Source organism: Equus caballus, chromosome 4, assembly GCF_041296265.1.
Source record: "Equus caballus isolate H_3958 breed thoroughbred chromosome 4, TB-T2T, whole genome shotgun sequence".
In the NCBI taxonomy this organism is placed as follows: domain Eukaryota; kingdom Metazoa; phylum Chordata; class Mammalia; order Perissodactyla; family Equidae; genus Equus; species Equus caballus.
In genome coordinates this window covers 15403222-15413931 of record NC_091687.1, presented here as the reverse complement: position 1 = coordinate 15413931, position 10710 = coordinate 15403222, and the positions used below count along the sequence as shown (strand labels likewise).

The 10710-nt window shown below is 49.4% G+C and overlaps 1 protein-coding gene across 9 annotated transcripts in view; it reads right to left on the bottom strand.

Annotated features, from left to right (window-relative positions):
• Positions 1 to 9571: 9571 nt before the first annotated feature.
• Positions 9572 to 10710, bottom strand: part of OGDH (oxoglutarate dehydrogenase) — a 79823-nt gene continuing 78684 nt past the window's right edge. For all 9 annotated transcript variants that reach the window (XM_070265554.1, XM_005609120.3, XM_070265556.1 and 6 more), the window contains one exon: positions 9572 to 10673. Coding sequence is in view for 5 of the 9 variants with exons in the window: in XM_005609120.3 (XP_005609177.1) it covers positions 10553 to 10673 (121 nt within the window). In the remaining 4 variants the exon portion in view is untranslated. The remainder of the gene's footprint in view (positions 10674 to 10710) is intronic.

Below are 10710 nucleotides of genomic sequence, written 5' to 3'. Positions count from 1 at the left end.
TTCCCGTTACACACTAATGCCCCGTTCCCCTCCCCCAGCCCCTGGCACCCATGTTCTCCTTTTTGTCTCTATGAATCTGACCACACAAGGGACGTCACATAAGTGGAAGCGTGCAGTATTTGTCCTTTCGTGGTGAGCATATTTCACTGAGCATTATGTCCTCAAGGTTCATCCACGTTGTAGTGTGCGTCAGAATTTCTTCCTTTTTAGGGCTTAATAATATTCCATTTTACTAGCAACCACATTTTGTTTATCATTCGTCCGTTGATGGACACACCACAATTAATTTTTAATATTGCTGAAATTCTTCCCCTCAAGGCTGTCTGAATCCTGTGCTCTGCTTCTTTTGAGCACCATTAGTTCATTGAACAAATATAGTCAGCCTGCTGTGTGCCAGGCACTGGTCTGGGCTCTAAACACTGGTCTGTTCCCAGTGACTATGACAGTAAGCCCTCTCCACCTACAACAGAGGGACGAAAAGAAGGAAATGACTCACCCGGTAACAATGTGTCCATTAGGAGGAGGGTTAGGAAGAAAAATAAAGTAAGACCAGAGGATGGGGATTGATGGGGAACGGGAGAAGATTTTTTGGAGAGCCGGTCCCGACAAGAGACTCACGTAAGGAGGAGGTGGGAGCACGGGACCCTGGCCCTCTTCTGCCTCCAGGAGGCTCTGAGTATGAGGGAATTGCAGGCAGCTTCCTGGAGGAGGCCAGAAGTGGCTGCACCGGGGTCCAAGTCTGAGCCTTGCAGGCAGCTCTGTCACTTCCCCAGTCCAGCGCCTGCTCCAGTGCCCCTGGGAGATGCCATTTGGTGCATCCTTGCCATCCCTTCTAGATAGTGTTTTCATCTTTGACTATATGGGTAGTTAGAAAAGTCTTCCTTATTTATTGGAAAAAATCTGCTTCCCTAAAACCTTCCTTCTGTAACTGCATAAAATGAGAAGCCTCACTTTGGTATCTGACAGCACTTCAAGTATTAGAAGAAACTTCTCATTCCTCTCAAATCCTCTGGGGGAGGACAAACACAGCTGGTTCCTTAAGTGTTAATGGCCACATGATTTCCAGACCCCATACCGATTGGCCACTCTCCTTCACGTGCACGACAGTTAGACAGTATCCTTTTTAAAATATGACACAAAGAAAGGAACACAGTACTCTAAATGTGACCTGCCTCGTACAGCATCTCGGGGCTTCTCTGAGTCCACTCTCTCCTGCGGTTAATGTGGCCTAAACCTGAATTTGGTTTTTACGCAGGGACCCTCAGTTATTATCAATGGCTGCTAAGCACACATAGTTTGACTTATTCTTGACTTAAAAAACTAACTTCCAAAAGAAGAAACCTGCTGCTTCTTTGCATACAAGTAATATATTCTAATTGTAGAAAATTCAGAGAAATTTGCACAATAAATCAAAATCTTCTACCATCCAAATGTTCAGAAATAATCTCTGTTAATTTTTTGGTCTATTTTCTCCCAAATGGTTCTCTTTGGGTATCTTTACGGTTTGGAGATTATGGCATATATGTGATTTTTGCATGCTTATTTTTCTACTCTACTAACAAACATTTCCCGTCTTATAAATATTATCTGTGACTCATAAAATAAATGTTGTGAAGATTTATGTCCAAGGATGTTTGCGGTGGCATCCTCTATGATATTGGAAATCGAGACACCAGCTGCATTGTTCACTTGCACAGTGTGGTTGAGCTTCTATTATCTGCCAGACACTGTTCTCAGTGTTGGAAATACGGTAGTGAGCTAAACAAACACAAATTCCCCTGTTGTGAAGCTTCCATGGGTAAGCTAATAGTTTAATTCTTGTAGGTAATAGTTAAGAGAACACACCCATAGGTCGGAATTTATGCAGCACCCCAAATCACGTTTGAAGAACGTTTAATGGTATAAGAAGATATTCACAATTTGCTAAGTGAAAAACAGGATATAAAGTTGTGTGCTGCCAACATGGTTTCTAAAAAAGGCTTTATAGACCAGATGGTATTCCCATGGGCCACTAGTTCAATACGAGTGGAGAAAGGTATCTTGCATACCATCTTAACCAAAAGACCAAGTCAGCAGCACCGAACATGGGACCAGCCGACATTCTGTGCCCTTTTCAGATGCTGGGAGAAAGGACACATTAATCCCTACATGGAAGTTCCAGCCCGAAATGTCCAGCCTGAATCGAACTATGAGAAAACCCCTGGACAAATCCACACAGGAGTCAGCCTGGACTCTCAGAGAACGTCAGGCCTGGGGAGATGGTCTAGATCAGAGGAGAGCAGAGGGACGGAGAAGTGGAGCCAATGCCGGCATCCTCGACAGGGCTCTGGATGGGGGAAGAGACATCGTTGGGACACTGGGGGAAATCTGAACACGGGCCAGAGATGAGATAAAAGCAGTGGATGGCTGTGACCTTGCCCAGTGTGGTGGCCACACTGTGGGCTTCGGAGAATGCCCTTGTCTTAGGAGACTGTCAAGCAGACGTAGTCAAGGGTGAAAGGTCATGAGGTCAGCAACTAAGGCCCGGACAGTAAACCAAAACAACGAAGTGTGTGTAGAGAAAAATTTAAAAATGTGGTAAAGTAGTAGTGGAAGAATCTAAAAATGACAGGAAGGAAATGCACCAAAACATGAATAGGGTGCATTATTTGTAGATTGGGTAAAATCGGTTTAAAGTTCTTTAAAATACTCTGGTGACTGCCTACTTTGTCTTTCAGAGTAACATGATTACGACTGCAGGCAGCAGGAAGGCGCACGTTGGGTTTCGGGAGTACTGACTCACTGGAGTGAGGGGACCACACTCAGACACTTGGGGTGACATGAAGCTGCCTAGGTGGGCTGTGGGAGGATGCATGTCTCCCAGCCACACTGAAACGTGGTTACTAGCAGGCCGCTTGGGGGCAGAGGATAGAGCTGGGATGGTCCCCAGGGGCTGCCTTTTCAGGAGGGTCTACCTGGCCATCAAGGAGGTGGGGGTGGGCTGGGGTTGGGCTGACCAGTCCTGGCACCGTTGCAGCAGGGTCATTGTGATGAGCCAAGTTGGGAGGGTGGAGTGGGTCCCCTGGACATAGTTTCGTTTTCTTTGTTGCAAGGATCCTAGATATGTTCTCAAAGTTGTTTATGAAAGATCTCCAACCCCACCCCCAGGCTCCACCCAGGCCCCACCCAGGCCCCACCCCAGTCTTAACAAATTGTATCAGTTTAAAAATAACATTGTTTTTTCTTTGTCACAAAAGTAATATATATTTATTGTAAAAAATAAATATAAGCAAGTAGAATAAAATAAAATTTGCTGCCATCTCGCCTACTAGAAAGAACTATTTTTAGCATATGTCCTTTTGGTGTTACGTGTGTAATTCTCACTCCAACAGCAACAGATGCCAATGCATGTATTTATATAAATGGAGTTGGGCCAGCACCATCCTGACTCCTGCCTCCATCCAGGGTCGTTGACTCCCATCTCCACCTGGGGTCACCTGGGGCCACCCAGAGTCACCCACTCCCACCTCCACCCGGGTCACCCAGGGTCACCCACCCCCACCTCCACCTGGTTCACCTGGGGTCACCTGCTTCTGCCTCCAGCTGAGGTCACTTGGGTCACCCAGGGTCACTTGCCCCACCTCCACCAACCCCCGAGCTTTCTCAGGGGGTCCGCAAGCCTGCTCCATCAGCCTAACAGGCGCCTCTCCTGGGGGACCCTCCACCTCTTCACCTGCTGGCCTAGGACCAACAGGACCTTCCCATTGCCCAGATCTCCAGATGCTTCCAAAGCCCCTAACCAACCCCTGGGGTCAGGCAAGGAGCCGACATCTGGAAGGTGAGGACAAAAGTCAGCTGCGTCCCAGATCCTGCTGGTGGTCATGGAAGGATCATCTCCCGCTGGCCCCTGGACTCCCACGCCACAGGGTGGCACTATTCAGCCTAGTCGTCCCTGAGCACTGGCTCAGCAGGTGCGGGTGGGCTGTTGGGGAGCAAAGGGGCATTGTCCACACTTGCTCAGTCCCCAAAATGCCTGTAACACACGACACTCCTACCAAGGTGGAGCCACCGGTGGAAACCTGTTGCCTATTTCCATGTGACATTCCCATCATTTCTAAGTGTCTGCTCCCAGGCCCTCTAAACCTCCTTCATATGCAGACACCTGCCACCTCGTCTCAGTTTACCTTTCTGACCGCTTGCCTCAGGTGGCCCTGGGCACCTTCCACAGTGCCACACCTTCTTGGACAACTCACCTTTCTCTTCGAGACACTGACCACTGTCCCCACCTCTTCCTCACTCTCTACACTGGCGTTGCTTCTTGTTTGGAAGTAAGAGAAGAGAACTTCTACAGGTGCCCACGACCACGTCCACCACTAAGCTGCACCTGCACCCAGGCACTCAGCCTGTTCTGCTCCTGTCTGGGGCCTGGGTCCCCCTTCCTGTCCCCTGACGTTGCTCCATGCAGTGGACTGAGTGGTGGTCTCTAAAGATATATTCACGTCCTAATCCCCAGAGCCTGTGAATATCATGTCATATGCATAACTCAGTCAAGGACTGTGAGAGGAGGAGTTTATCCCGGGTTGTCCAGGTGGGCCCTGAAAGCATCAGACAGAGGCAGGGGGAGTTTAGAGGCAGACACACACCATGTGACAGCGGAGCAGAGACTGGAGTGATGCAGCCACCAGCACAGGACGCTGGAGTCCAAGGAAAGATCCTGCCTCAGAGCCTGCAGAGGCAGCACAGACCTGCTGACACCTTGGTTTCAGACTTTGGCCTGTAGACCATGAGAGAATGAATTTCTGTCGTTTTAAGCTCCCCAGGTTGTGGTCCTCTCCTGCATCAGGAGAGGAGCGCTTCCCATGTAACACTGGTGACCAGACCACCCTTCCAGGACAGCCTGACTTCCTGAAGCCATCTCCCTTCTCTCTGGACTCGCCATCCCTCCTCCCTCCTCCCTGGACACCCCCACTCAGCCTGCGCTTGCCAAGGGCAGTGGTGACTGACCATCAGCTCAGTGGCGCCTGCTCCGAGTGGAGATGGTGGCCAGCCCCAGGCTCAGTCCTCAGAGCCATCCTCGTCCCCACACGCACTCCACAGTGGCTCACGTGGCCCTGTAACTTTGTCTGTGTGAAAAGGACTCTCTCTTGCATGTCACCAGCCATCCTCACCTCCCTGAACCCGGGCTTACCTGGTGTCCACTCCTCTTCCTGACGCTAATCTCAACACGTCCACAGTGGGACTCTGCATTCCGTCCCGGCCTGCTGCACCCGCTCCTCCTGCAGTCCTCCTCTGCAGCGATCCGTGGCTCTGTGCTGGCAGCTTTGGAACGCCACCCTCCACGTTGCACCCACCACGATCCAAATCCAAACCCTTCTCACCACTTGATCGCTGCCACGCTGGCCCCAGCCCTGCCAGCTCTTTTTTGTTCTTAAAAACATCTTACTTGAGATCAATTCACATTCCTTACAATTCACCCATATGAAGTGTAAAATTCAATGGTGTAACATTTATTCAGAGTTGTGTAACCATCACCACAATCAATTTGAGAACATTTTTATCACCCACAAGAGAAATACTGTACCCATTAGCAATCACTCCCCATTCCCTCCCCCAGCCCCTGGCAGCCAACAATCATCTACTTTCTGACCCTATGGATTCCCTAGTCTGGATATTTCATATATATGGAACCATACAATATGTGGTCTTTTGTATCTAGCTGCCTTCACTGTATGTTTTCAAGGTTCATCCATGTTGTAACGTGTCAGTACTTCATTCCTTTTTTCTGGTGGAATAATATTCCGTTATATGGATGGACTTCAGTCTGTTTATCTATTCATCAGTTAATGGACACATGGGTTGTTTCCACTTTTTGGCTATTATGAATAATGGTGCTATGAATGTCCGTGAATGAGTTTCTGTGTGGACATATGTTCTAATTCCTCTGGGTATATACCTAAAAGTGGAGTTGCTGGGTCATATGATAATTCTATGTTTAACCTTTGAGGAGCTGCCAGACTGTTTTCCACAGCAGCTGCACTATTTTACGTTTTCACCAACAGTGCACAAGGGTTCCAATGTTTTTCCACATCCGGTGTCTTTTTGATTATAATTATGCTAGTGAATGTGCAATGGTATCTCATTGTGGTTTTGACTTGCATTTCCCTGATGACTAATGATGTTGAGCATCTTTTCACGTGCCTATTAGCCATTTGTATATTTTAACTGGGTTGTCTTTTTATTATTAAGCTGTAGGAATTCTTTATGTATTCTAGACACAAGTCCCTTGTCAGATGTGTGATTTGGAAATATTTTCTCTCATTCTGTGGATTGTCTTTTCACTTTTTTGATGGTGTCTTTTGACTCACAATGTTTTAAACTTTTATTAAGTCTAATTTATCTATATTCCATTTGTTACATATGCTTTTCATGTCATATATAAGAAACCATTGTCTAACCCAGGGTTACAAATTTTTATACCTGCTTTCCTCTAACAATTTTATAATTTTAGCTCTTACATTTAGGTCTTTGATTCAATGAGTTTATTTTTGTATATACAGCATAAGCTATGGGTCTAACTTCCTCTTTTTTTTAAAGATTTAAAAAAAATTTTTTTCCTTTTTCTCCCCAAAGCCCCCCAGTACATAGTTGTATATTCTAGTTGTGGGTCCTTCCAGTTGCGGCATGTGGGACGTCGCCTCAGCATGGCCTGATGAGCAGTGCCATGTCCACTCCCAGGACTTGAACCGGCGAAACCCTGGGCTGCTGAAGCAGAGCACGCGAATTTAACCACTCGGCCACGGGGCCGGCCCCTCTTCTTTTCACAGGGATATCTGGCTGTCCCAGCGCCATTTGTTAAGACTATTCTTTCCCCACTGAATGATTTTGACAGCCTTGTCAAAAATCACTTGACCATAAAGTGGTTTATTTCTGGACTCTCAGTTCTAGTTCATTGATTGATATGTCTATTCTTATGCCAGTACCACAGAGTCTTGATTACTGTACCCTTGTAGTAAGCTTTAAAATTGGGAATTGGGAGCCCTCCAACTTTGTTCTCTTTTTTCAAGATTGTTTTGGATATTCTGGGTCCTTTGAATTTCCATATGAATTTTAGGATCAGTTTGCCAATTTCTATCAAAAAATCTGAGATTTTGATAGGGATTATGTTGAATCTTTAGGTCAATTTCAAAACTGACAAGACTGAAAGGAGAAATAAACTAATCCACAATTATAGTTGGAGACTTCAACACCTCTCTCTCAATAATATACATATATATGTGTGTGTATATATGTCCACGAATTGGAAGACTCAATATAGTAATGATGTCAGCTCTCCATACTGATAGACAGGTTTAATGCAATTTCTACCAAGTCCTAGAAAAGGTTTTTGTAGACAGAGATAAGATTATTCTAAAATTTATATAGAGAGAAAGGAACTATAATGGCTAAAACATTTTTTAAAGTAATAGGCTTTATTTTTTCTAGAATAGTTCTAGGTTTACAGAGAAATTGAGCAGAAAGTACAGAGTTCCCATGTACTCCCCTCCTCTACAGTTTCCCTTACTAACGTCTTGCATTAGTGTGATACACTTGTTACAAGTGATGAACCAGTACTGATACACATCTTAGTCTGCTGGGGCTGCCACAGCAAAGTACCACAGACTGGATGGCTGAAACAACAGAAACTTATTTTCCCACATTTTTGGAGGCTAGAAGTTCAAGATCAAGATGCCCTCACGGTTGGTTTCTGGTGAGACTCTCTGGTTTGTAGACAGCTGCCTTCTCACTGTGTCCTCACATGGTCTTTCTTTTGTGCAACTGCAGAGAGAGGACTCAGAGCTCTGGTGTTTCTTCCTCTTCTAAGGACACTGGTCCTATCAGCTCAGGGCCCCACCCTTACGACCTCATTTCACCTTCATTACCTCCCTAAAGGCCCCATCTCCAAATACAGTCACACTGGGCTTCGGGCTTCAACATATGAATTTGCGGGGCGGGGCGGGGGGGGGGGGGAGGGGGCAGGTCAAATATATGAATTTGATAGGCTAATGTCAAAAGGGCTTTTACATCCAGAAAGGCCCAGGGGACCACATCAGGCTTGTGCACTCTCGGACGCACACACTTGCGCTCACCCTCACACATACATGCAGTGCACCTGCACACCTATACTTGTTCACACATTCATGCACATGCATGATGCACACACTGGACCGGTCCATTGAGGTCCCGTCTAAGCAAGCAGGATGCTCTCCTAGACTGTGGTGTCTCTTCCTTCTCATAATTGCTCTTTGCCAATTTTAGTTAAAGGACAACTGAACACTGAAGTAGAACAGAGCTAACAGAGAAGCCTTTGTACTGCATTTGGCCCAGTGTGGTCTGCTCATCCCTCCTTTCCAGAGCCTTGAGCCTGCTCTCCCTGGATCTGGGCAGGGCTGTGAACCCACGCTAAGCTGTGGGAGTGGAAAGGCCTTCTGAGACCCCCCGCCTCATCCCTGTAACCCAAACCCCCATGGAAGGGCCTCTGGCAGCTACTCCTCTGTGCCCTCAACTCTCTCGGGTGCCCCTCCAGGAAGTGCCCAGATCCCTCAGACCTACCTGGATCTGCTCTCCAGAGCACATCGCTTAGACTCACGCTGTCCCCTGACCAGACTGGAAGCGGTGAGAAGCAAGACTCAAGCTTCTCTCTCACATCTCACGCCACAGAAGCTCTGGACTGGGGTGAAAGCGGAACCCTATTCCACTGCACAGAGTGCAGGACATGGACAGTTGCCTGGCAGAGAGCCAGGAGTCTTTCCAGGGAAGGAAGGGTGTCCGGCCTTAATTTTTGCCTCTTTGAGCTCCAATCCACCTGGCTGACCACATCAGATGCAGGGGAGGTGTGTGGTCATGGAGCACACAGGAGCACTGGGGCAGGTGGCAGCTCTTCCCAACCCCCACACTCAGGCTGCTGTCACACCAGGATGGGAGGACACTCAGCAAGCTGCACATAGCATGCAGGACAAAATGAAGAGATTCTGAAGAGGCTCCAAGGACAAGGTGCCTGGGTGTGGCCTAGAAAACGGGGTAACCATCCACAGTAGGGGCCCCTTGCTGGAGGGTACCCCACGTCCACACCCAAGCCTTTCCCTGAGTTCTCCCTCAGTGCTGGGAGGCCAAGGCTGGCATGTTGTGGGCTCAATACGGTGGGGCTGTAGGCCAGAGGGGACACTGGGCCTCAGGGCCCTGCTGGTGTGGTTGGCTCCCCTCCAGAGGTCCAACGAGCTGCTTGGGTTCTGGGGACACTAACTCAGCCAACTCAAAAAAGCCTCCTAGGGCCAAACCCACCTGGCATGTGGGCTCCATACAGAAGCACAGACCATGGAGTGCTGCTTAGGGGAAGTCGGGAGAGGGACCCAGGAGCAGGGGAGGTTGAGAAAGCAGGGTGCACCAGACACAGCCTGCACCTGCACCAATGACAGGGAGCTGGGCTGGAAGGAAGCTTGGCTGCCTCGTGCTTATGCTCTGGGCAGTGGGGAGGGTCTGCTTTCCAAACGGAGGGGCGAGGCCTGGGCCAGCCTCTTCTCGGTGAAGGCAGAGCAGAAAGAATGACACGCAGACAGCCCGTGGATAACTTAGTTTATGGGTCAAGCCAAATGCAATGCAAAGTTGTTTTTGTTCTTTTTTTTTTTAACCAAAATAAATAAATCAGATCTGTCCCTGTGACAGGTGAGGGGAGCTGGCCCCTCGGCCTCACGCTGCCCCTCACCAGGACCCCTCCTCTCCCCCGTCTGACCAGCTTTGGCAGAGCAGAGAGAAGGCTTCAGAGTCTCTGTCGTGTTAAGGAGAAACAGGACAGAGAAGTGGGCTGAGCAGGGAGGCAGAGGCGGATGTGACACAGAGCAGACCCAGATCCCAAGCCATACCTCCTGGCCACACATACCCTGTGGGTTCCAGGTGCTGGCAGGTGGAGCATGCATGGCCCCCATGCACAGCCCAGGACCCTCTCAAGGGGAGGAAGTGGACACTGCAGAAAGTGGACCTGCCCTCTCTGTGCCAACTCAGGCTCAGGCCACCTCCTGCCAGCCGCCCCTCAGCAGCGCCCCCAGGTCACCCTGCCATGAGGGTCCTCCCGGAGCCCCCACCACCCCGCAAGCCTCTGACAGCAATGGCTCCTCCAAGGGGTCTGGGGCTCAGTCTGGGAAGACAAAGTCACCTAGTCCAGGTACAGGAGCCCTCTTGCTGTGTGACAAGCACTGCCAGCATGTGGGAAAGCCACATGAGGCGAGTCCTGCGGAATGAAGCCGGGGTGGAGGCAGAGCTAACCCTCCCAGGACACCTGTGGGGGCTCCCTCTCCCCTTCCCACTCCCCACTGCCTCCATGAAGGCTGCTCAGCCGGAGAGAAGTCACAGAGCGTGGGAAGCATCTGGCTTGGGGGACAGCCAAGCACATGAGGGGGACAGTAGCCTAATCGGTAAGCAAGCGAGGGGGGAGTGTGCGGTGCAGCGGACGGGCAGAAGTGTGGGCAGCACTGAGGCACTATTCTTTAGTTGAGAAGCGAGGGGCAGTCGTGGACGTGGAGGGCAGTAGCCCAGGCAGCATCTACGAGAAGTTCTTGAAGGCGTCCAGGTCGAAGGCTGTGTCCAGGAGGCGCTGCAGCTCTGTGAGGTGAGTCTTCTTGTTGCCGGTGGCTGGAGCTGCTGCTGGGTCTCGGCCGGCATACCTGACGGAAGTGACAGTGAGTGGTGACAGCAAAGGCC